Source organism: Amblyraja radiata, chromosome 6 (genome assembly GCF_010909765.2).
Source record: "Amblyraja radiata isolate CabotCenter1 chromosome 6, sAmbRad1.1.pri, whole genome shotgun sequence".
Taxonomy (NCBI): domain Eukaryota; kingdom Metazoa; phylum Chordata; class Chondrichthyes; order Rajiformes; family Rajidae; genus Amblyraja; species Amblyraja radiata.
Genome location: NC_045961.1, coordinates 56,705,473 through 56,732,316, shown reverse-complemented (window position 1 = coordinate 56,732,316; position 26,844 = coordinate 56,705,473). Strand labels below are relative to the sequence as shown.

At 42.6% G+C, this 26,844-nt stretch overlaps 1 protein-coding gene across 3 annotated transcripts in view; it reads right to left on the bottom strand.

Moving 5' to 3' along the window:
* abcc4 (ATP binding cassette subfamily C member 4) overlaps window positions 1–26,844 on the bottom strand; it is a 193,398-nt gene that overhangs the window by 68,287 nt on the left and 98,267 nt on the right. The window contains exons 14-19 of one of the 3 annotated variants that reach the window (XM_033022918.1): window positions 25,351–25,447; window positions 24,583–24,789; window positions 20,125–20,265; window positions 19,001–19,038; window positions 9,680–9,777; window positions 1,096–1,242 (exon numbers count right to left, since the gene is read on the bottom strand). In XM_033022918.1, the coding sequence (XP_032878809.1) occupies window positions 1,096–1,242; window positions 9,680–9,777; window positions 19,001–19,038; window positions 20,125–20,265; window positions 24,583–24,789; window positions 25,351–25,447 (728 nt within the window). The remainder of the gene's footprint in view (window positions 1–1,095; window positions 1,243–9,679; window positions 9,778–19,000; window positions 19,039–20,124; window positions 20,266–24,582; window positions 24,790–25,350; window positions 25,448–26,844) is intronic. The other 2 variants (XM_033022920.1, XM_033022919.1) reach the window with 2 other exon arrangements.

Below are 26,844 nucleotides of genomic sequence, written 5' to 3'. Positions count from 1 at the left end.
CGAGTTCAGAGTTCCTTCTGTGCTTTATCGTGATTAAAACAAACTTTGTGGTTGCAACCAGTTATCAACATTAAGAAATACTGGTGCTGAGATTTCTGATAAAGGGAATGAGTCAAACTATTGACTTAATTGGAGCTGAGTTCACTTTTTTTTTAAACTCTGATTTAATTATTTGATATATTCCAAGTAAGTTGCATTTAAAAGGACATGGTAGCTAAGTTTAATTGCAAACAAATTCAGTTTGACAGGTGTGATAGCAGCATATAGGATTTCTTCATGTACTATTATATCATGGTCATATATAACAGCGCATCCACAGTAATGAACAGCTCAAAGACCACATATAACCATATAACAATTACAGCACGGAAACAGGCCATCTCGGCCCTTCTAGTCCGTGCCGAACACTTATTCTCCCCTAGTTCCATCTACCTGCACTCAGGCCATAACCCTCCATTCCTTTCCCATCCATATACCTATCCAATTTATTTTTAAATGATAACATCGAACCTGCCTCCACCATTTCCACTGGAAGCTCATTCCACACAGCTACTACTCTCTGAGTAAAAAAGTTCTCCCTCATATTACCCCTAAACCTTAATTCTCAAATCATGTCCTCTTGTTTGAATCTTCCCTACTCTCAATAGAAAAAGCTTATCCACGTCAACTCTGCCTATCCCTCTCATCATTTTAAAGACCACATATTCAGGTTTTGGAACAGTACAATTCAAGCTTTGGTTTCTACTTTAAATTATATAGTGGACCTTAATTCTTTACAAGACTATCCACTATCAGTATTTTTTACACTTAAATCATTAATAATTATATTGATCAGGTCAGCCCATCGGTTGATAAAGTTTAAATAACTCAAATGAATAGCAATGTACATACATAAAGTAACTTATTGCAACAGCTATAAAACATAGAGAACACCATCCCCTTGTGGTAGTTAAACATAATGCCAAACACAATCACATTTTTTTTTTTTTGCAATGATGGTCTGAAATTTTTGAAACAGAATGCTGAACAGAATTCAATATACACCAATATCTTTCCTCTGTCCAAAAGAAAAGTAACGGGAACTTAAAAAGTTACCTATAGGATTTCTGTCAAAGAATAAAACTGGTGCTCGTATAATGGATGTAAACATTTTGTTATGTAATTCCTGCGATGCATTAACCAACACTTTGAAAATGATCAAACATCTGGTAATTCCAAATAGTATCACAGCTATTGTTAAACCTGCAGAGATAAAAAAAAAAACTTCAGTTATGCACAGCAATTGATTCTAAAGTAATAATTTTATATATTCGTATTTGTAGTAAATAAGAAACTAAATTACAAATCTGCATTTTTCTGAAACACATTTATCTTTGGAATGCAGATTCAAAATTTGGTGGACTTCACAGGATTTTCTTCCTGTCGGCCAGATGGTCTGAATAAAACCCATTCAAGCAGCTGTTTTTTTCCCCCTACATAACAGTATAAAGGTTCAGGACCCATGAATGGGGCTTAAAGACCTGACCTTCAGCAAACCTCATTGACGTCAACAGGTTAATAGCTTTCCACCACTCGTCTTCTCATTGAGTCTAAAGGAGGAGCACAAAGCTTTCCAGAGTTCTTTGCAAAGTTAGTGAAATCTGTCCACTGAACTAGCTTCTGATTCAGGTGGCATAAACCCATTGGCTGCATTGATTTTATATGAACATTTAGCCAGAACGAAAGAAATTACGGGTCAAGCAGCATCTGTGGATGAAAGGCATTGTTAAATTTTCAGGTCGCATTCTTGTATCAAGATTGAGAGTGAAGATGGAAGATAGCCATTATAAAGAGGTCAGTGGGATGGGCAAGGGATGATGGGCAAAGGTACCAGGTAAGGGAGAGAGAGGGGGATGGCGTTGGGCGACGGAAACAGATGGGGAATAGAAAGCAGGAGATGAAAAAGTGGCAGATGAGCCACATGGGTGGAGTAGAGAATGAAGGTGAAGACTAGCTAGAGGGTGATGAATGAGAACACAAAGGCTATAAATGCTGGAATCTGATATATCAGAGGAAACCAGGGGCAGTTAGAGAAGAAATTACAGGCACCCGAGCTGAGATAAATGAATCATCATTAGATACAAGTGAGATGCCAGATGAATGGAGGGTGGCTGATGTTGTGCTTCTATTTACAAAGGGAAAACTTGGGAACTATAGATCAGTGAGCCTAACATCTGTGGCAGGCAAGTTATTGAAGAGTATTCTGAAGGATAAGATAGAAATGCAGGGGTTGATAAATAATAGTCAGCATGGGAGACCATGCCTCACAAATGTGATTGATTTTTATGAGGATCCAACTAAATTGTTGAAAAGGATTGGCGAGGGCAGAGCCATAAACGTTGTCTATATGTATTCCATCAAGGCATCTGATAAGATTCTGCATGCTCTAGAACATGAAGCTCCATGGGAACTAGCTCACTGGATAGAAAATTGGCTTCATGGAAGGATGTAGAAGGTGATGGTGGAAGGTTGTTTTTCGTACTGGAAGGCTGTGACTAGTGGTGTGCCTCAAGAGTCGGTGGTGGGCCCATTGCTGCATGTGATTTCCATCAACAATTTGGATGAGAATGTACAAGGCAAGGTATTGCATTTTGGAAGTCGAACCAAGACAGGACCTTCAAAGTGTATGACAGGGCTCTGGAGAATGTTGTAGACCAGAAGGATCAAGGAGTGCAGATACATAGTTCCTTTATAGTGGCATCACGGATAGATAAGGTAGTCAAGAACGCTTTGGTACATTAGCCTTCATCAGTCAGGGTATGGAGTATAGAACTTGGGAATATTTAGTTTAATTTAGAGATACAGCATGGTTACAGGCCCTTCAGCCCACCAAGTCTGTGCCGACCAACAATCACTCATACAGTAGTTCTACTACACTAATTCCAGGATGCCATGATGCAGCTCTATAGGACTTTGGTTAGGCTGCATTTGGAGTATTGTGAGCAGTTCTGGTCGCCCCATTACCAAAACATTGTGGAAGCTTTGGAGAAGGTTCAGAGGAGGTTTACCAGAATGCTACCTGGATTCGAGGGTTTCAGCTACGGGGAGAGGATGGATAGACTTGGATTATTTTCTCTGGAATGTCAGAGGTTGAGGGAAGAGGATAGAAGTATATAAAATGATGAGAAGAATTGATAGGGCTTTAAACTAAATAGTGCGGGGGTGGGGGATTAAATAAATTGGAAATCTATGGATGAAGATAAAGGGAAGGAGAGTGCCGGAGGGGTTACTGAACTTTTCAGATAAAATAGGACAGAACATTTTAAAAAGGGACAAGAGTCTGTCAGACAAAGTGGGGATCAATTTGAGAAGAGGGGCAGTGAATACTGAACTAAAGGTGTTATATTTGAATGCAGGCAGAATACGGAACAAGGTAGATGGGGTTTTATCGCAATTAGATTGGTATGTATGACATTGTGGGCATTACAGTGGAGTGGTTGAAAAAGGATCAGAGTTGAGCTGAACATCCAAGGATACACATCCTATCAAAAAGATAGGCATGTGAGCAGAGGGGGTGTGGTGGCTCTGCTGGTAAGCATCACTTAGCAAGGGATGACAGAGGATCAGAACAAGTAGAATCCTTGTGGGTAGAGCTGAGAAACTGCAGTCCTCTGAACAGTACAGTATACAGTCCTCTGAACTGTAGTCAGGATGTAGGGTACAAATTACATCAGGGGATACAATCGGCATGTAAGAAAGGCAATGTTACAGTGGTCATGGGGGATTTCAATATGCAGATAAACTGGGAAAATCAGGTTAGTACTGAATTACAAGAGAAGGAATTTATAAGAATGCCTATGCAATGGCTTCTTAGAGCAGCTTGGGGTTGAGCCAACCAGGGAAAAGGCAATTCTGGATTTGGTATTGTGTAAGGAATTGGGTTTTTTTTAAGAGCGCTTAAGGTAAAGGTGCTAGTGACCATAAAATGATAAAATTCAACCTGTAGTCTGAGAGGGAGAAGATGAAATCAGATTTGTCAGTGTCACAGTTGAGTAAAGGTAACTACAGAGGCATGAGGGAGGAGCTGGCTGGTTGATTGGAAAGGGACTCTAGCAGGAATGACGGTGGAGCAGCAATGGCAGGAGTTTCTGGGAGTCATTTAGAAGACATGGGATATTTTCATCCCAAAGAGGAAGAATGATTCTAAGGAGAGAATAAAATTATTGTGGCTGACAAAGGAAGTCAAAGACAGCATAAAAGTAAAAGAGAAGGCATATAATATTGCAAAGATTAGTGGAAAGCTAGAGGATTGGGAAGCTTTTAAAAACCAACAGGAGGCAAATAAAAAGAGCAAATAATAGGAAATATGAAGATCAGCTAGCCATTAATATAAAAGAGGATCCCAAAAGTTTATTCAGGTATATAGAGTAAAAGAGTGGCAAGAAGCTTTGGACCACTGGAACATGACACTGGGGAAGTAGTAAAGAGGAATAAAGAAATGGCGGACAAATTGAATACATTTTTTTACGTCAGTCTTCACAGCGGAAGACGCCAGCATCATGCCAGAAATTCAAGAGTATCAGGGGGCAGAAGTTAGTGGAGTTGCTATTACAAAGGAGAAGGTGTTGGGAAGTTAAAAGCTCTGATGTTGGATAAGTTACCTGGATCAAATGGACGACACCCCAAGATTACGAAAGAGGTAGCTTTGGAGATTGCAGAGGCATTAGTAAGTGATCTTTCAAGAATCACGAGAGTCAGAAGTGGTCCCAGAGGACTGGAAAATTGCAAATGTTACTCCACAGTTCAAGAAGGAAGCAAGGCAAAAGAGGGGAAACTATAGGCTAGATAGCCTGATTTCAGTGGTTAGTAAGATTTTATCACAAAAGTAAACAACAAAGTTTTGTTTAGGGAAGATCTTGCCTGACAAACCTGTGGGAAATATTGAGGAAGTAATTGTGTATGAAGGAACTGCAGATGCTATCTTGAGGAAGTAATTAGCAGGATAGACAAAGGAGAGTCAGTGGATGGTACACAAAATTGCTGGAGAAACTCAGCGGGTGCAGCAGCATCTATGGAGCGAAGGAAATAGGCGACGTTTCGGGCCGAAACCCTTCTTCAGACTGATGGGGGGTGGGGGGGAGAAGGAAGGAAAAGGGGAGGAGGAGGAGCCCGAGGGCGGGCAGATGGGAGGGTGGGAGAAGACAGCTAGAGGGTTAAGGAAGGGGAGGAGACAGCAAGGGCTAGCAAAATTGGGAGAATTCAATGTTAATGCCATCCGGACGCAAGGTCCCCAGGCGGAATTGGAGGTGCTGTTCCTCCAATTTCCGCTGTTGCTCACTCTGGCAATGGAGGAGACCCAGGACAGAGAGGTCGGTTTGGGAATGGGAGGGGGAGTTGAAGTGCTGAGCCACCGGGAGTTCAGGTAGGTTATTGCGGACTGAGTGGAGGTGTTCGGCGAAACGATCGCCCAACCTCCGCTTAGTCTCTCCGATGTAAATCAGCTGACATCTAGAGCAGCGGATGCAGTAGATGAGGTTGGAGGAGATACAGGTGAACCTTTGTCGCACCTGGAACGACTGGTTTCGGCCCGAAGAAGGGTTTCGGCCCGAAACGTCGCCTATTTCCTTCGCTCCATAGATGCTGCTGCACCCGCTGAGTTTCTCCAGCAATTTTGTGTACCTTCGATCTTCCAGCATCTGCAGTTCCTTCTTGAACACCGAGAGTCAGTGGATGTTGTTTACTTGGATTTTCAGAAGGCCTTTGATAAGGTGCCGCATGTGAGGTTGCTAAACAAGATGAGAGCCCACGTTATTAGAGGGAAGATAGCATGGACAGAAGATTGGCTGAATGGCAGAAGGCAATGAGTGGGAATAAAGGGGGTTTTTCTGGTTGGCTGCCAATGACCAGTGGTGCTCTGTAGGATTCAGTGGTGGGTCCGCTACTTTTCACATTGTATATCAATGATTTGGATGATGGAATTGATGGCTTTGGTGCTAAGTTTGGGGATGATACAAAGATAGGTGGAGGGACATGTAGTGTAGAGGAAACAGGAAGTCCGCAGTGCGACTTGGACAGATTGAGACAGTGGGCAAAGAAATGGCAGATAGAATACTGTGTAGCAAAGAGTGCGGTCATGCACTTTGGTAGTAGGAATAAAGGCGTGGACTATTTTCTAACTGGGAAGAGCATTCAGAAATCGGAGGTACAAAGGGACTTCGGAGTGCTGGTGCAGGATTCGCACATGGTTAATTTGCTGGTTGAATCGGTAGTAAGGAAGGCAAATGCAATATTAGCACTCATTTCAAGAGGACTAGAATATAAAAAAGAGATGTAGGTTTGAGGCTTTATAGGGCACTAGTCAGACCACATTTGAAGTATTGTTTTTTTGGGCCCCATTTCTTATGAGAGATGTGTTGGAGAGGGTCCAGAGGAGATTTAAGAGAATAGCACCAGGGATGATTGGGTTAACATGTGATGAGCATTTGACAGCTCTGGGCCTGCATGACTTGACATCTGTAGTCAGGATCGAACCCTGGTCTCTGGTGATACAAAGCAGAAACTCTACCGCTGTACCAGTGTGCTACCCTAAATGTTATGTTACAGTTGTACAAGACATTGGTAAGTGCAGAGAGATTTCCGAGGATGTTGCCAGGACAAAGATCTGAGCTTTCAGGAGACGTTGAGCAATCTAGGGCTTTATTCCTTGGAGTGCAGAAGGATGAAGGGTGATGTTATAAAGATGTATAAAATCATGAGGAGGTAGATGCACAGAGTCGTTTACCCAGAGTAGGGGAATCAAGAACCACAGTACACAGGTTTTCGGTGAGAGGAAAACAATTTAATAGGAACGTGATGGGCAGCTTTTTCCACTCAGTGGGTGGTGAGTATATGGAATGCTGCCAGAGAGGGTAGTTAAGGCATGTACTATAACAATATTTAAAATATATTTAGACAGGTGGTCGTCGTGGCTATCCCTCGAGGTCGAGGATGATGGTCCACATTCTGTTGTTTTTATGGACTCTCAGGTGACTCATGAGTCCAATCCTGGCTTTGAAAATTCTTCGGCATTCAGGACAGGTAATTCCAGATGGCAGATCGGGCTTTGGTTGTTGCTGTCTCTCTTTCTGTTTTCTTCTCTTTTCTTCCAATTCTGTGCATCTCTTGGCTTCGAAGGTCGCTGGTCCTTCTTGGATGATGGTTTGCCAGAGTTTCCTGTCCTTGGCATTGGTTTCCTCTTTTACGCTTGCCTTCTTTAAGCTGGGAGTAGAAGGTTTGCTTTGGTAGACGCTCGTCTTCCATCCGAACAACATGACCGACCCATCTTAGTTGGTTCTTGATGACGAAGGCTTCGATGCTGGATGTTTCTGCTTCATTTAGCATGCTGACGTTGGTTCTTCTGTCTTCCCAGCTGATATTTAAGATGCTTCGAATACATAGTTGATGGAACTTTTCAAGTGTTTTCAGATGGCGTTGGTGTGTTGTCCAGGTTTCTGATGCATACAGGTGTTGGAATCACCACTGCCTTGTACACTAACATTTTGATGTCGGTTCAGATGTCACGATTTTGAAAGACTCTCGTTCGAAGACGTCCAAAGCTGTTCCAGCACACTTAAGATGATGGTGGATCTCGTCATCAAGGTTGACATTGGAGGAGAGGTGACTTCCAAGGTACGGAAAGTGATCCACATTTTCAAGGGTTGCTTCACCAAGTTGAATTGATGGTTCTTTCCGATTTGTCTCAGTTGGTGATGATTGGTAGATAACCCGAGTCTTCTTGGAGTTGAGAAGTTTCATGTATGCACTGTTGAAGGCAGTCAGGACCTGTTGCAGAAGATTTTCTGAGAGAGCTGCAACACAGTTATCGTCTGCTTATTGGAACTCGATGAGGGATCTCATAGATGTCTTAGTTTTGGACGAGACGGGCAAGATTGAAAAGTCTGCCATCTGTCCTGTAGATGATTTCGATTCCTGGAGGTAGATCGTCCTGGATGATGTGGATGGTTGTCGCAATGAAGATGGTGAACGGTGTTGGGGCAATCACGCATCCCTGTTTCACTCCTGATCTGACTTGAAACGGCTCACAGTTGCTGTTGCTGGCCATGACTGTGGCAAGCATGTCATCGTGGAGGAGTCTCAGGATTCGAATGTACTTTTCAGTACACCCCCAGGTGGATAGGACGTCCCATAAGAGTTCCCTTGATACCAAGTCGAAGGCCTTAGTGAGGTCGATGAATGCCATGTACAAAGGTTGAAGTTGTTCACTACATTTTTGTGTAGTTGACGCATTGTTATGATCATGTCGGCTGTTCCACGTGATGGTCTAAATCCGGCTTGTGTCTCTGGAAGGATCTTCTCGGTTGTTCATGATGCGGGCGAGGACCTTGCCTGCTGTTGCTAATAGAGAAATGCCACTATAGTTTCTGCAGTCAGATCGATCGCCTTTACTTTTGTAGATGGTAACGATTGCTGAGTCTCTAAAGTCTCCTGGTACGTCTTCATTTATCCAGATCTTCATGTGGACCAGATTTGGACAGGAATATGGATAGGAAGGTTTAGCGGAACTAGGCCATACACGGGCAGGTGGGACTAGTGTAAATGGGACAGCTTGGTCGGCAAGGGCAATTTGGGCCGAAGGGCTTGTTTCCAGGCTCTATGACCCTGTGATAAGTCAGGAAGATGATAATGAGAACCATTTCAGGAAGCAATGAAGAGCAGATGAACCAAAATGGTGGAGGGATCCGGCGGGTAATTGTGTACAGATAGCAGGTGGATGGATACAATGGCAAACGGGGATGAAAATGGGAGGGCTGGAGTGAGGGCAGAGGGAGGCATGTGTATCAGAAAGAAAACATAAATGGGAGGACCAAAGGTGGATACAAAGGAGAGAGAGGGGAACACTCTTTTTAAATATCTTTTGGTTTCTTCAAGTTTGGAAACTTCCAAAACCACAAGTAACCATGCTTATCGCTGCCTCTTGTCAGAAATGCTGCCTGACCCGCTGAGTTACTCCAGCATTTTGTGTCTATCTTCGTGGGTAAACCAGCAGTTGCAGTTCCTTCCTACACATGGATAGGCAACGTTTTGCTTTGGGACCCTTCTTCAAATTTATTGTTGGGAGGTGGGAGGAGGGGGAAGATGAGAGGCAGGACAAAGCATAGCAGGTATTTGGTGAACACAGTTGAGGTAGGGGGGTTTGAAAACCAGATGGATGGAACAAAGGCCAGAGATTAAAACAGAAGGTGTGAGACTAAAGGAGTTAAAAATTGTGAATTAACTGTGCTGTACTGTTCAATGCAGTTATTGCTCATGGCTTTATTTCTCATATGCGGCATGTAATCATCACAGGTGGTTCATGTTGACACAAAAGATCATGTAAAGAAACAGCTTTGTTCTTTACATTTATTGTGCAATACAATAACAGTTGCATGTTTTCACAAAGTATTGAAGTTCTATCATTTTACCTAGGTTGTTGAGATCATATCCTTCACATACATCTTTTACTCAATATTTTGTTTTTTTGCTCTGAAATTTTACAGAACTTAAGATTATTCCTGCATGGAGAGGAGGGAGGTAGAACAGTTCAGGGATAAGAGAGAACTTTGACTTTTTTCATGTACAGAGATGATGTGATGGAATCTGTTTGTCCTCCAGATAAAAAAAATACTTAAAGAAACACCCACTCACCACCTTCTCTATATACCTGCATATGTTCCTAAATAAAAGTTAATATCCAGTTGCTGGGTTATATTATTTGGACCAGTTCCTTGTGTGGTGTTCAACCTTTCTTGGTTTGTAGCCCTATAAGACATAATGACAACACTGCATTGTTGTACTTTAGCAACGAGGCAAAACTTGATATAAAACAACTTTTTGTGACATCACCACTGCTCTCCCGATTTGCTTTGAACTCTTTGTGTAGTACTAAGTTCTCTTCCTCACCACTGAAGTTTTCAGTCTGGATCCTGACTGATTCTACTGATTGTATACAAACATGAAACATAGAAAATAGGTGCAGGAGTAGGCCATTTTGCCCTTCATGGCTTGATCATCCAGAATCAGAACCCTGCTTTCTCCCCATATTCCTTGATTCCTAAGAGCTAAATCTACTCTCTCTTGAATACATCCAGTGAATTGGCCTCCACTGCCTTCTGTGGCAGAGAATTCCACAGATTCACAACTCTCTGGGTGAAAAATGATTGTATACAAGCATTGCATGGACATTTTTTTCTCATAAGCTGTAAGTGCATGGGCTATACAAAACTAATTTGTGAATTATCCTTCTAAATAAATTCCTGAGAAATGAAAATTGGTGGAAAATGCCTTCCCTAATCCCCCAAATCACCACCATGAATCGCTAGTGTCTCTATATAGAAAGGTACTTAGGATTCTAAGTTGTAATGACAGAGACAGAGATAAGCATGGTTATGTGTGGTTTTGGAAGTTTCCAAACATTGAAGAACTCAAAAGATATTTACAAAGAGAAAGTAGGATGTTAATTGCTAAATCAATCAAACTTAGAGGCGATGAACTCTTGAGCTTAGAAATTCTTAAGTGCCTTAAAATGCATTAAAGTGACACTGCACAGCTGGAGGTTTTATCAGAATGTATGTCAGCAGCAAAGTTATATCACATGCAAGGCCTAAGGGATAGGACATATTTGAATAGGCTTTGAATACAAAATTAAACAGAGGATTTTCTACAGGGAAAAGCAGGTTCAGATTGAGAAACCAGGTTTGTGTATGAAGGCTCAGGGAAGATCAGGTAAGTAGATTGGCCAAGATGGGGAGGATCAACCCTGAAGACCTGGGGTAGGGACAGTGGTGAATAGTGTTGGGACCATTAAAAGAAGGGATAGTAATGAAGTAAGGGACATTGCACACAACTTCAGGGGATGATAGGTTGGGGTTGGTAGGATTCAGTATGCAAATATGGAATACCCCTGTTGTATCTACCTCCACCACCTCTGGCAGCGCATTTCAGGCACCCATTTAAACAACCTGCTCCGTACCTTTCCTTTAAACTTTGCCTCTTTCAACCTAAAGCAACCTAAACCTTAAATACCTCTAGTATTTGATATTTAGATAATAGGGAAAAGGGCTCCGACTATCCAGTTATCTGTGCTTCACATAATGTTATATACAACTATCAGGTCTCCCCTCAAACTCCGGCATTCCAGAAAAAACAAATCTTCCAACTTTTCCTTGTAGCTGATACCCTCTAATCCAGGCATCATTCTGGTAAACCTGCTCTGCACCCTTTCCAAGGCCTCCACAACCCTCTTGTATTGGGGTGACCTGAATTGCATGCAACACTCCAAATACCGCCTAACCAAAGTCCTATAAAGTTGCATCATGACAAACTGACTCTTATATTCAACACCTTGACCAATGAAGGCAAGCATACAGTAGTAATGGCAGTTAACAGAGTGGGAGATCAGCGAGCAGTCAAGTGTCCCTGATGAATATTGTCTTCTGGAGGTGTGTCCAACTGCAGCTCTTTGCAGGCTGCATGGATTTAATGAGAGACAGATGGATTCACCGAGGAGAGTACAACAGGCACAGTATGTTATAAGCTTCAAGCAGGTGGTCACAAAATATCAGCCAGATAGTTAGCTGAAAACCAGGTGGGGCAGGCAGGTAGTCATAAAATCAGTCACACAGCGTGGAAAAAGGCCCTTTAGCCCAAATCGACTAGCTGATCAAGATGCCCTGGCTAAACTAGTTCCATAAACTCATGTTTATTAGCCCTTTTCTATTAATATACCTATCAAAATATATTTTACCTGCCTCTACTACTTCCTCTGGCAACTCGCTCTATATACCCGTCAGCTATTGTGTAGAAAATGTATCCCTTGGGTTCCTATTCAATCTTTCCCCTCTCACCTTAAACTTATGCCTTTTAATTCAGAATTTGGCAACTCTGGCAAAAGGCATTCACTCTGTCTATAATTCTATCATTTTTTACACCTCTATACATCTCAGTCTCCTAGGCTCAAAAACATAAAAGTCCTGGCCTGCCCAACCACTCTCCATAATTCGGTTCCTCAACTCCTAACAATGTGATAGAACATAGAATGTGGAACGTACAGCATTGAATCAGACCCTTCGGCCCACAATGTCGGTGCCAAACATGCTTCAGGAGCATGCATCTTTGGGGTTTCTTCTAGGTAGTCTAATTTCACTTTTGTATACGCAATATAATGATGATGAATATACAATCTAAATGCTCACGTCAACATTTTACTTTATTTGCCTCTCTGTATCTAAACCAGCATTCCTATCCTTATCTCTGGAAACGTTAATTTTAAGTTCCTCAATTGAACTTCCCAGCGCCCACCTTCCACTTTCCAAAACAATCATGCCTTTTCTATATTTCCCCATAGCTCGACAACAATCTTTTAGAATACAATCTTCATTATTTTGGATGTAATCACATTGTTCCTATATTATGGTGACCAAAATTGCATAATATACCCTCCCAGTTTTCTGCTTAATGCTTTATAATGTCTGCTCTTAAATGTATGGCTCACCTGTAAAATATTTTATTTAATTCTCAACCTCTCTCACTTACTACCTGTATGGATCTATGTAAATGTATTTCAAAGCCCCATTGTTCTATAATATTATGCCAATAACTCCCATCTTAATTTTGCTCTCCAAAACCATGTACATGCAGTTCTGCAGTTAAAATCCATTCTTAGAGCCATCATAAACCTTCATTTAAAAAAACTCAGATTAATCAGGGAGAGACAGCACAAAATTTATTCTGAGGTTAAGTCAAGCAAACTTCATTGAACTTTCTAAGAAGGTAACCAGGAGCACCAATTCTGAAAAAGTGCTACAGCACAGGCTGCGATAAAGTAAAAACCCATGAAATCAATGGAGGTGAGAAATTGGATTTAAAATTGGCTCAGATGAAGGATGCAAAGAGTAATCATTATTCACTATTTCTGAGGCTGAAAGGCTGATACCAGTGTAGTTTCATGTGGATTAATATTCAGTCCATTACTGATTACTAAAGGTTTAAGTCAAATGTAGGAAGAACGAAAAGAGGTTTGCAGATGAAATAAAAAGTGACTGTGGGGGTGGTAGTGACGTAAAAAAGTTTTCAATTGTAGAAAAATCTAGTCAATTGGGCAGTAGAACAGCAAATGGGAATGTGACGTAATTTATTTGAGGAGATTCAACAAGGATGGTAACTATACATTCAATGGAAGGAAATCAAGTGAAAGAGAAAAAGGGCTTTGCAGAAAATATCTAAAAATCCATTAAGGAAGGATCATAAGATTTTTCTTTATTAACTGGGGCAAGGAGCATAAGATCTGGGGTATATTGGATCATATACAACACTAGTTAGGTCATTTCTTAAATAGCACGTATTGTTCTGGTCATTATAAAATTGCAATTCATTAGGTTGTTGCAAGGAATATTGCGGGTATGAAAAATATTGTATTTCTTTAGAACAAAAGGTTGAGGACAGACTTAACTGAGGTTTACATCTGTGTCATGAGGGGCACAGATAAGCAAAGATGAACAACTTATCAGAGGTTCAAAAATCAGAAGGTATACATTAAAAATAATCAGAAGTATAGGAGAAAAAGGAAAACGTTTAAAACAGAAGGTTTTTGGAACTCTGGCCTTCATCAAAGCATTGAGTAGACGAGTCAAGATATAATGTTGCAGTTGTACAAGACAGGCACATTGTGTTCAAATTTGGTCTCCTAGTTATAGCAAAGATGCCACTAAGCTGGAAAGAGTACAGAAAAGATTTACAAGGATGTTAGGTACACAAAAATACTGGAGAAACTCAGCGGGTGCAGCAGCATCTATGGAGCGAAGGAGATTGGCAACGTTTCGGGCCGAAACCCTTCTTCAGACTGACAGGGGGTGGGGGGAGGCGGGGAGAAGAAAGGAAAAAGGAGGAGGAGGAGCCCGAGGGCTGAGGGAGAGGTAGGAAGGGGAGGAGGTAGCAAGGGTTAACAGAATTGTGAGAATTCAATGTTCATGACACCAGGATGCAGACTCCCCAAGCGGAATATAAGGTGCTTACATTTATTTACGGAATATTTACAAGGATGTTGTCAGGACTCAAGGAACTGAATTGTGCGGAGAGGTTTGGCAGGCCGAGACTATTTATTGGTGTGGAAGAATGAGCAGCGAAATGAAAATGGTGAATAAAACTAGACGGCATAGGTTTACGGTGCGAGGAGAAACATTTAATAAGAACCTGGGTAAAAGCTGAGTAGACCCAAGTGCAGAGACAACACAGCAGTCAAGAGGAAGTTGGGGGGAAAAAATGCTTTTTCACTAGAATACATAGCTCAGTATGAGCAAAATCCAAGACTGAGCAAAAACAGAGACAACATCAGAATTTAAATAGGAGTAAATGGGAGTAATACAATTGACAATGACATACAGGTGAAAATATTTAAAACATAATTGAACAGTCTATGCTGCCCTCAGTGGTCAGCAGACGGATCAGCAGGCACTGTGACAATCGAAGAGGCAACTTTTTCCACACAGATGATGGTAGGTTTATGGAATGAACTGCCAGTGGAAGTAACTATGGCAGGTGCAATAATATCATTTAAAAGACATTTGAACAGGTACAAGGACAGGAAAGGTTCAGCGGAATATGGGTCAAATGCAGGTAAATGCGACCTGCTTAGAGTGGCATCTTGGTCGGCATGGGCGGATTGAGGAAAGGGCCTCTGATTGTACTGGGTAGACAAAAGTGCTGGAGAAACTCAGCGGGTGCGGCAGCGTCTATGGAGCGAAGGAAATAGGCAACGTTTCGGGCCGAAACCCTTCTTCAGACATTGTATGACTATGACAGAGTGTGGTTTGGTTTATATCTCACTGCCAGAAAGGGTGGAGAAGCAAAAATCCTTTGCGCTTTTATGTAGTACCAAAGAAGTATAGCTGAAAAGTTGTGTTCTCCAAGACCATCGGCCAAGTGTTGGAAGGTGGGATTAAACAAAGTCATTTTTTATTAGCCAACACAGACAAAATGGGCAGAACAGCCTCTTTTGGTTTCCTAAGTTTTCTTTACTTTTTGGAACCATCCCCGTGTCTTCTATTTCTACTTGCATTAACAGTATAGGAATGGGCTCTTTGACCCACAATTTTTGTGCCGACCATCTGCCAAGTTAAACTGTGGTGTACTGTTCAAAAATGATGGGAGCAGAATTAGGCCATTCGTACATCAAGTCTACTCTGCCATTCAATCTATCTCTCCCTGCTAACCCCATTCCTCTGCCTTCTCCCCATAATCCCCGACACCCATACTAATCAAAAATCTATCTGCCTTAAATATATCTATTGACGGTCTCCACAGTCTTCTGTGGCAATGGATTCCACAGATTTGCCACCCTCTGACTAAATAAATTCCTCTTCATCTCCTTCCTAAAGGAACGTTCTTTAATTCTGAGGCTATGACCTCTGGTCCTTGACTCTCCCACTAGTGGAAACATCCTCGCCACATTCACTCTATCCAGGTCTTTCACTATTCGGTAAGTTTCAATGAGGGTTTCCCCTCATCCTTCTAAGCTCCAGTTTCTTAAGCTCTAAGACCCAGTGTCGTCAAATCCTCATCATATGTTAACCCACCCACTGTTCTATGTTCTAAGGAGAGATGGCCCCTTAAAAATCAACGAGGTTGCCTTTGCGTGGAAGTACAGGCGTTGGGCAAAGTGTTGAGGGAATATTTCTCGTCTGTATGAAGAAAAAGCATGGTTGCCAGGGATATCAGGAAGTTTATAATTATGTCATGAAGAGAGCGTTTACATGATCCATATCCCTCTATTCCCTGCACTTCATGTGTCTATCCAAAGCCTCAAACTCCACTATCATATCTGCCTCCACCACCATCCCTGGCAGCGAGATCCAGGTCCCCATCACTCTCTATGTAAAAAAAAAACTTGCCCCACACAAACCCATTAAACTTTCCCATGGCTCGAAATTAACGGTTGCCCGGGTGCCAATGGCCACCTAAAGTCCCGCCGAGCAACCTAAAAGCTGTGTCATTTTGCCCGGTTTGGCAAGCACCCGGGACACCTACCCTTTTACTCTGAGCGAGCCCCCCTCTCTATCTCTCTCTCTCTGTCACAAGCGATCGCCAAGCCTTCGCTTGGTCTCACCGATGTAGAGCAGCTGACACCTAGTGCAGCGGATGCAATAGATGAGGTTGGAGCAGGTGAACCTCTACCGCACCTGGAAAGACTGCTTGTGTCCTTGAATGAAGTCGAGGGAGGAGGTAAAGTGACAAGTGTAGCATTTCCTGCGGTTGCAAGGGAAAGTGCCAGGAGAGGGGGTGGTTTGGGTGGGAAGGGACAAATTGACCATGGAGTTATGGAGGGAGCGGTCCCTGCGGAAAGCCGCCATGGGAGGAGATGGGAAGATGTGGCCAGTGGTGGGGTCCCATTGGTAGACAAAAAAGCTGGAGAAAATCAGCGGGTGAAGCAGCATCTATGGAGTGAAGGAAATAGGCAACGTTTTGGGTCGAGACCCTTCTTCAGACTGATGTGAGGGTGGGGGGCGGGAAGAAGAAAGGAAGAGGTGGAGCCAGTGGGCTGTGGGAGAGCTGGGAATGGGAGGGGAAGGAGGGAGAAAGCAAGGACTACCTGAAATTGGAGAAGCCAATGTTCATACCGCTGGCGTGTAAACTACCCAAATGAAATATGAGGTGCTGTTCCTCCAATTTGCGGCGGGCCTCACTCTGGCCATGGAGGAGGCCCAGGACAGAAAGGTTGGATTCGGAATGGGAGGGGGAGTTGAAGTGCAGAGTCACCGGAAGATCAGGTTGGTTATTGCGAACTGAGTGTAGTGCGAAGCGATTGCAAAGCCTGCGCTTGGTCTCACCGAGGTTGGTGATACGCTGAATAATCCAACCACATTTTTGTTTGGAAGTGGAAAAAAATAATAGAAATTGCATTCATTGCAACGTGTAAAAAGAGTTGAGATACTGTATTATAATTTTGCTGCATGTCATCATGTCTTGATTGGTGAATATGTTTAGTTAGTGACTTTATTTGATGCAGAAATAATATGTGAATGCTTCATTGAGCATAATTCCGACTGGTAACTACGCACTTTGTCTGAGCACATTATCACACGTGTCATGCAAGCCGTCTTAAATGACCACCTAAACTGTAATTTGGCAACCTAAAAGGCTGCCTAGGTTGCCCGGCTGGCAACAGAGAACAAAAGTTAGTGAGAGCCGTTTCCCCCTCTCACCTTATAGTTATGACCTCTATTGCTGGGCATTTCCATTCTTGGAAAAAGGTTCAGACTGCCTATCCTATCTAGGCCTATCATCATTTTACATGCTTCTATCAAGTCTCCCCTCAACCTCTGACATTCCAGTGAAAACATTCCAGGTTTATCCATTCTCTTCTTGTAGCTGAAACCCGCAAATTCAGGCAGCATTCTGGTAAAACTCCTCTGCACCCTGTCCAGAGCCTCAACATCCGACCTGTAGTGTGGCGACCGGTACTGCATGCAATACTCCAAATGCGGTGTTGCCTTGAAGTCCATCTTCAAGATAAAGAACGGAGACGGCACTTTGTGTCGGAGTTCTCTTTTAATATTTCCACAGATTAAAATGGCTTCTACAGGCTTCTCATTGTGCATCTGTTCCCGTTCTCTAGATCATATGACTTTACTACGTCATGCACTACGTCATGCACTAAATTTACTTGTCAGTTTCAATTGCAACAATATAACATCCCCCTTCTAAAAAAAAACTGTTTACATTTAAATAATCAGTGTAAGACATAAGAGTTCTGTTCGTTCAATTCTGTGTATCCAGTTTTGCCTTATTTGTTCTATCTCAGCCTCCGTATCCTCTACATCATGCTCCTACATTTCCATCACTTCCAACGTGATCCCACCAGTCACATCTTCCTATCTCCACACCTTTCCACCTTCTGCAGAGACTGCCCCAGGTACTTTCCCCTGCAACCGCAGGAAATTTACCACCTGTCCCTATACCTCCTCCCTCGCCTCCATCCAGGTATCCCACCTAGTAGCCCTTCCAGGTGTAACAGAGGTTCACAAACACCTCCTCAAACCTCTACTACATCTGGTGTTCCCCATGTGGGCCTCCTGTACATCAGAGAGATCAAGTGTTCAATCGGCAACTGTTTTGCTGAACACTCGTGTTCGCTCTGCCGAGGCCTACCGGATCTCCCGGTTGCTCACAATTTCAACTACCCTTCCCATTGCCATACTGACCTTTCTGTCCTGGGCCTCCTCTGTTGTCAAGAGGAGCAGTATCTCATATTGCTCATGCAAGAGCTTACAACCCAAAGGCATGAACGTTGAATTCTCCAATTTTAGGGAACCTCTAACAGCCCTCCCTCCCCTTTATTCCTCGCCCCCATCCCCACAAGCCGCACCTGGACTCACCTGCTTCCCCTCTTCTATTTATCCCCTGCACCTCCCCCTCCACCTACATTTCTTCCTCTGGCCTCACAATTTACAACACGACAAGAATTTACTTCAATCATTTTGTCAGGCACCTTCTTTAAAATCTCTGGCCTTTGTCCAATCACCAGCTTATCAAAATAAATCCTCGCCTGTGCTCACGTACTACCTGCCACGCTTTGTCCTACCCCTCCTCTCTTCTAGCTTTCTTCTGCCCCTCTGCCCACACCAACAATCAGTCTGAAGAAGGATCCCGACCCAAAAGGTCACCTATCCATGTTCTCCAGGGCTGCTGCATGACCCACTGAGTTTCTCCAGCACTTTGTGTCTTTCTATGGATAGACAACCTTATTTGCAGTTGGAATTAAAACCAGGGTTCATTGATAAAACAATAATAGAAAACACAGCAGCGATTGATTATACTTATAGAGGAGGAGGGAGTACGTACCCCATCATGTTATCTATTTCTTGGTTTTACACAGTTTGAAAAACTACTCAAAATGGATCAAAAGCTATGAATAAATTTTCTAGCACTGATTCGGGATTACTCCACAAAATTCAAAATAGATTATACAAATCAAGAAAACCATTCTTACCAGTAAGATAGCCACCAATCCTGAAGGATATAGGAAACCTGCAGAAAAATTAAACAAAATCTATAATCAGCATTGAAAATGTGCTATTTAAAAGTTCATGGTGATTAAAAAGTTAATTACCACCAATATTGAAAATGGTGGTTAACAAACTATATAACTGAAACTTCATCCACCACCCTATCCATAGTTTACAAAACTGTATTTTTCACTCTGATTTTAAAAACATCTCTGAAGTTCATAGGGGGAGATAATCAGGCTAACTGTCAAATTTAATGTTCTGTAAAGGCTAAAGAAATCCTGAACGTTCATCAGATGAAAAATGAGTAAAGAAAAAGTAGAAAAACATCTGACATGAAAGGTGGCATCAAACACCTTTTCCACCTAGGGTTCACAGGAAGCCACTTCCGGGAGAAATGTCACTGTAGGCAATGTTGTGATCTCGGCATGACCCTGTATAATTGTTGTTAGATACTTTGACTTTCATGGTCAAACAACCAGGCAATAAAGGCCAACATACTTGTTGCCTCCCTATTTCAAACTTTTGGTCAAATGTTGTCAATCTCACGCTTTACGACTGTTCTGACAACTTTAAAGACCCCTACATTAGTTTTATACTATTTATAATTTCTCCTGTAATTAATCCTTGGTTAAATCGCTTTTCCCCATTGTGGGTCCAGAGTCACAGACAAGCCATACTGGATCAGACAGTAGGTTTACTTTACAGGAGAATACTGAACCAGATGGGGTTTTTGGCCAACCAAACAGTTTCACAATCACTGTTGCAGAGGCCAGTTTTTATTTTACATTTATTTCCAGACTACATAATGAGCTGAATTCAAATTCTCAAAGCATTGTGGGTGTGCACTTACCACAAAGACTGCAGCAGTTTAAGATGACAGCTCACCACCACATCCTTGATGGAAATAACTGTCTATCCGTGATATCAACTTTGTTAACTTGTTAAGAGATTAATCTTGCCGTTATGCTCAGCACAGAAATTGTGGGCCGAAAAGCCTGTTTCTGTGCTGTAATGTTATATGTTAAATAAGAAAGTTGAATTTGAATTTCCTTAAGCCTTATTATTCACAACTACAGCAATTTCCAAGGTCATTGTGATCATTTACCTGCGCCAACAAATTGAGAGCGAAGACAATAAATAGGACACAGCAATTAGCTCCTGCCAGAAAGTACTTCTTATAGATTTTAAAACCAATTGATCCTTCAGAGCGACTCTCCTCCGGTACTGCTGAGAGTACAGACTCTCCCTGATGGAAAGACAAGCGGTATAAAAATGATAGAATGGTAACAAACCATATATTACACCTTTTATAACCACAGAATGTCTGCAAGTCAGATGACATTGTTAAAATATTAAATACCATAGAAAATTTGTTAGTTATGTTAAGAATCTGTTAGCAAATGAAAGCAATTATATAAATACATTTTCTATAAAGTTACTGGTGCGGAATATCGACAAAAGCTGTTTATGTCGAAAAGGACATAAACCGCTAGAGCAGCGGGTCAGGCAGCATCTCTGAAGAACATGGATAGGTGACGTTTTGGGTTGAGACATTCTACATCTACATTTATACTCAATGCCCTGATGATGTCCAAGTGCCAACTGCCTTCTTCACCCACATCTACCTGTGATGCCTCTTTCAGGGAACTTTGTTCTTGTACTTCTAGGTATGTTCTACAACACTCCCATGAGTCCTCGCATTCACATTGAACTTCCTAACCTAGTTTGCCCTCCCAAAATGCAACAACTTGCAGACTCCATTTGCCATTCCTCGCTTTACCTAGCCAGCTGATCAAGATCAAAATCCCGCTGTAATTCTTGATAACCTTTTATCCTGTCTATAATTTCTTTCTTTCTTAAGTATGCTCCTCAGCCCCAAAACTCCTCCAGGTATACCCTTGAACCCTTGAAACAAACTAACAGTGAAAACTGAATTTAGGATCACAGTATCACAGCTTGTAATATATGTACTGATAGAGATACTAATCATTATTTCATTTATTTTAATTTGACATTTATTTCACTTATTTTAATGTCATCTGGAAACTTACTATGCTCATTCAAGTCGTTGATACAGATGATAAACATAATGGGCTCAGCACAGGTCCCTTAGGCACACTACTGGACATGGGCCTCCAGTCTGAAAAACAACCTTTCACCACCATCCTCTGCTTCCTACCATCGTCAATTGGGTATCGAATCAGCTAGCACTGCATGGATTCCATGCAATCTCATCTTCTAGAGCAGCCTGATCCAGAATATTTCTGGAATGCTGCAGGTCAGGGTTAACAATCAAGAGGGATGAGAGAAAGCCCAGGCAATTGAAGGCAAGAACAAGTGGGGAGGATGACATGAATGAGAATACAAAGTCATCAAAGTAAAGAAGGTGCAAGGGTAGCAGTGTTGGCACAGTTGGTTGATATAGTGCTGCAACAAGTAGAGCTTCTGCCTCATAGCTCCAAAGGCCCAGGTTCAATTCTGATCTCTGGCGCTGTTAATGTGTAGTTTGCATGTTCCGCCTGCATGGGTTCCCACTTTGTACTCAGTTCCCTTGTGCATGCCAATGACTTACAGATCAGTAGGTTAAACATCCATTGTAAATTACACCCAATGCATACGTGAGCGGTAGAATCAGGGGTAGCTGACAAGAATATAAGGAAAGTAAAATATGGGATTAATTTAAGATTCATGTCCATGGATGCTTGATGGCCTGTCTGGACTAAGTGGGTCATAGTGTCTGTTTCTATGCTGTGTGTCTCCATGATTCTATGGCAAGTAGATGCAGAAGCAAAAACCAGAAGAGTGAAAAGGAGCACAAAGGTCAAAATAGGAAAGTAGAACTTAAATGAACAATGCACCAAGGAGTTGAGGATTAAGTGGGTGAGAAAAAACACCATAGGTAAAGTACACAGTAAGAAAAAGGAGGAAGGAATGATTTTAAAGGCTGTAAGATTTTGATGAAAACAATAACCTACATGTCTCCTTCCCCACTAGAGTAGACAAGACACTGGACAAAGTCTACACCAACACCAACAAAGTCTACACCTACAGAGCCATCCCCCTCCCCCACCTTGGTCAGTCTGATCACGTCTCATTGTTCCTGCTCCCTAAGTACTCCCCACTCATCAGACGGGTTAAATCAACTGTGAGGACAGTTAAAGTCTGGTCAGAGGAAGCGGACTTCACACTTCAGCAGTGTTTTGGAAACACTGACTGGAAGGCGTTTGCAGCCCAGGCCACCCTTGACTCCCACACGGACATTGATTCCTACACATCCTCTGTTCTGGACTTATAAACTCCACCATCAATAGTGTCACCTCCCTCAAACAGGTGACCATATTCCCGAATCAGAAGCCATGGATGAACAGCGAGGTCAGGCTACTGCTACAAGCACGGGACACCGCTTTCAGGTCAGGCGATGCTCGAGCCTACTGTTCAGCCAGGGCTAACCTGAAGAGGGGCATCAAGAAGGCCAAGCACTGCCATAAGCTCAGGATTGAGGAGCACTTCAACAACAACTCCGACCCCCGACGCATGTGGCAAGGCATCCAGGCCATCACGGACTACAGACCCTCCAACACCACCCCCACATCCAGCGACGCCTCCTTCCTTGAGGAGCTTAATCACTTCTATGGCCGCTTCGACAGGGACAATCTAGAGACAGCCATCAAGGCTGTGCTACCTGCCGATCACCAACCCCTCACACTCACCCCCTACGACGTATACGTGGCACTGAGTAGGACTAATGCACGTAAAGCTGCTGGCCCTGACGGCATCCCCGGGTGCGTGCTCAGGGCCTGTGCTGCGCAGCTGACAGACGTCTGGACTGACATCTTCAACCTGTCACTTGTCCAAGCAGTTGTCCCCACGTGCCTTAAAACCACCTCCATCGTGCCAGTGCCAAAACACTCCACTGCGGCAAGACTCAACGACTTCCGCCCAGTTGCACTTACCCCCATCATCACCAAGTGCTTCGAGAGGCTGGTCCTGGCACACCTCAAAAGCTGCCTACCCCGCACACTGGATCCCTATCAGTTTGCCTACCGCAAGAACAGGAGTACGGAGGATGCCATCTCAACGGCACTTCACTCCGCCCTCTCCGACCTCGACAACAGACACTTACGTAAGAATGCTGTTCATCGATTACAGCTCAGCATTCAACACCATTATACCATCAAAACTGAACACCAAACTCGGTAACCTGGGCATCGACCCCTCCCTCTGCAACTGGATACTGGACTTTCTAACCAACAGACCCCAGTCTGTTAGGTTAGACAAGCACACCTCTTCAACCCTCACCCTGAACACCGACATTCCACAGGGCTGTGTGATGAGCCCCCTCCTCTACTCCCTCTTCACCTATGACTGCACACCTGTACATGGTACTAACACCATCATCAAGTATGCAGATGATACAACGGTGATTGGCCTCATCAGCAACGATGAGTCGGCCTACAGGGAGGAGGTCCAGCACTTAGCAGCATGGTGCGCTGACAACAACCTGGCCCTTAACTCCAAGAAGACCAAGGAGCTCATTGTAGACTTCAGGAAGTCCAGGGGCGGCACGCACACCCCCATCCACATTAACGGGACGGAGGTGGAACGTGTTTCTAGCTTCAGGTTCCTGGGAGTCAACATCTCCGATGACCTCTCTTGGACCCACAATACCTCAACTCTGATCAAGAAGGCTCACCAGCGTCTCTTCTTCCTGAGGAGACTGAAGAAGGTCCATCTGTCTCCTCAGATCCTGGTGAACTTCTACCGCTGCACCATCGAGAGCATCCTTACCAACTGCATCACAGTATGGTATGGCAACTGCTCTGTCTCCGACCGGAAGGCATTGCAGAGGGTGGTGAAAATTGCCCAACGCATCACCGGTTCCTCGCTCCCCTCCATTGAGTCTGTCCAAAGCAAGCGTTGTCTGCGGAGGGCGCTCAGCATCGCCAAGGACTGCTCTCACCCCAACCATGGACTGTTTACCCTCCTACCATCCGGGAGGCGCTACAGGTCTCTCCGTTGCCGAACCAGCAGGTCCAGGAACAGCTTCTTCCCGGCGGCTGTCACTCTACTCAACAACGTACCTCGGTGACTGCCAATCACCCCCCCCCCCCCCGGACACTTATTATTATTTATTCAAATCATTTGCTATGTCGCTCTTCCAGGGAGATGCTAAATGCATTTCGTTGTCTCTGTACTGTACACTGACAATGACAATTAAAATTGAATCTGAATCTGAATCTGAATAAACTGCAGTGTTGTGGTGTTCCACACACCATGAATTCACCACCTTCGCTATCCACCCTCTATATTCCAACCAAACTATGGATATGAATATAGAAGCATGGAATAGTGCAATGCTAGAGCAGCTAAAAGTGGTCTTAGATTAGAAGTTACAATACATGGTACTGAATATTTTTCCAAAAGTTATTGTACACTTACTTCTGCTAAGATGTTGATTTTAACCATTGCTGATACCTATTCTATTCTGCTCCTATTGAAACTTGCAGTCAAATTATATCCACGATCTTCAGAGATGTGTCACAAAGTGAATAGTTTTACTTACTGGTAGATCAATTGAGCTCTCTTTATGTGATTGCGTAGAAGATCCCAATGACAAAACTGAGGTCTGAGAAAGCGTACGTTCCTTTGTTACTTTTGTGGCAGGTTGAGAATCTGCAAGATCATCGTCTTCAGGTTGTTTTAATAGAGAAGCAAAATCAACTCCAGATTTTATTAGCTCTTTTAATTTTCCCCTCTGAACCACTCTGCCCTGAAATTAATTTTCAATATGTTAGGATATGATTTTCTGAAGTGTTAGTGAGAAGTAAAATTAGGAGGTCCTGGTCCTATCATGAAACTCAGAGTACACAATGGGAATTTGAGAATCAGCTTCAACAATATTTTAATCATTGGTTTTTGCAAATGGAAAATCATAGAAGTGCATATCACGATTATACTCATTAAAAATCACTCCCGAATAATAACCAGAAAGAACTCCTTCAACTTTTAGGATCCTTCCACTCATGGTTACAAGATTTAGAAAACATATTCTTCATGATACTGAAAATTGTATGAAATGGCTATTGTGCAACTAATAAAACTAGGTTTGCTGGCAGGAATTTCTTCAATCATTACTTTGGCAGGGTCTGAAGGTAATCTATAGTAATAGTGATATCAATATATCTAGGTCAGATCCAAATTACGAAAAAAGCTTGATTCTAAGTAATTGGCTAAACTTTATTGTAAAAAGAAAACTTCAGCTATTTTGAGTAACAGATTCCCAATTTCTATATATTTTCACAGAGGCACTTGGTTCTAACATGAAACTTACCTCTTTTAATATGATTATTTGGCTTGCAGCACTTAGATATTGAAGTTGATGGGTCACCAAAATACGAGGTTTATGTTTCAAAATTCCTGTCATACACCTAAAGTACAAGAATAAGAAATAATGATTAGTATCTCTATCAGTACATATACTACAAGCTGTGATACTGTGATCCTAAATTCAGTTTTCACTGTTAGTTTGTTTCAAGGTGATTTCTGTGGTGCTGAACAAGCTTTAGAACAGTTAACGAGCTGAAACTGATCACATAAAAGTCTGCATGGCAAGACAAGGAAAATGCTATTGAAGTTCTTGTCTAATACCAACTTTGACTGTAAAGTTGTCCGGAAAGTTGGATACTTTTAAAAGTGTGACGATGAGAGTTCAAGGCATGCATGTTCCTGTTGGAGTGAAGGGCAAGAAAGGTGGGAGCAAGTAAGCTTGGATGATGAGAGAAATTGAGGCTAAGCTTAGGAAAAAGATGGCTGCATGGGCCAGTTACAGGCAGCTGGAATTAAGGGTATCCCTGGAGGAGTTTGGGGTCTGAGGAGCATACTTAAGAAATAAATAAATTATAGACAGGATAAAAGGTTATCAAGAATTACAGCGGGATTTTGATCAGGAGGGTAAAAATGGGGCAGGAGATAGCTCTGGCAGCTAAGATTAAGGGAAATCTAAAGAAATATTGTCAGTACATTGAGAAAGAGGGTAACTAGAGAGAGAATAGGGCCCCTCAGAAACTTATGTGGTCATCTTTGTGTGTGGTTACAGGAGATGGGCAAGGTCCTCAATGAGTATTTCTCCTTTCTTTTTACTGTGGAGACAGACAAAGACAAGGGAACTTAAGATTGGTTACGGAAATTTCTTGAGGACAGTCCTTATTACAGTCAAGGACGTGCTGAACGTCGTAAGGCATATGAAGGTAGATAAATCTCCTGGATGGACCTGATTAGATATATCTGATGACATTGTGGAAAGCTAAAGAAGAAATTGCAGGAACCCTGGCTGAAATATATGAATCATTATTAGACATGGGTGAGGTGCCAGAAGACTGGAGGATGGCCAAAGTTGTGCCTCTATTTAAGAAGGGCTGCAAGAAAAAAGCCTGGGAACTATAAACAAGTGAGCCTAACATTTGTGATCAGCAAGTTATTGGATAGGATTCTGAGGGATAAGATATGTGCATCTGAATTGACAGAGGCTGATTAGGGATAGTCAACATGGTTTTGTTCATGGGAGAACGTGTCTTACGAAATTCTGAATAACTAATCAAAGTTATTGAAGGTAATGCTGTAGATGCTGTCTATATGGACCAAAGAAATCCTTCGATAAGTTTCCGCATGGTAGGCTGCTCTGGGAGAGTAGTTCACAAGGGATATAGGGAGAGTTAGATGACTGGATATAGAATTGGCTTTGTGGAAAAAAGAAGAGGCTGGTAGTGGAAGATTATTTTTTGAACTAGAGGCCTGTGGCTAGTGGTGCGCCTTGGGGATCAGTGAT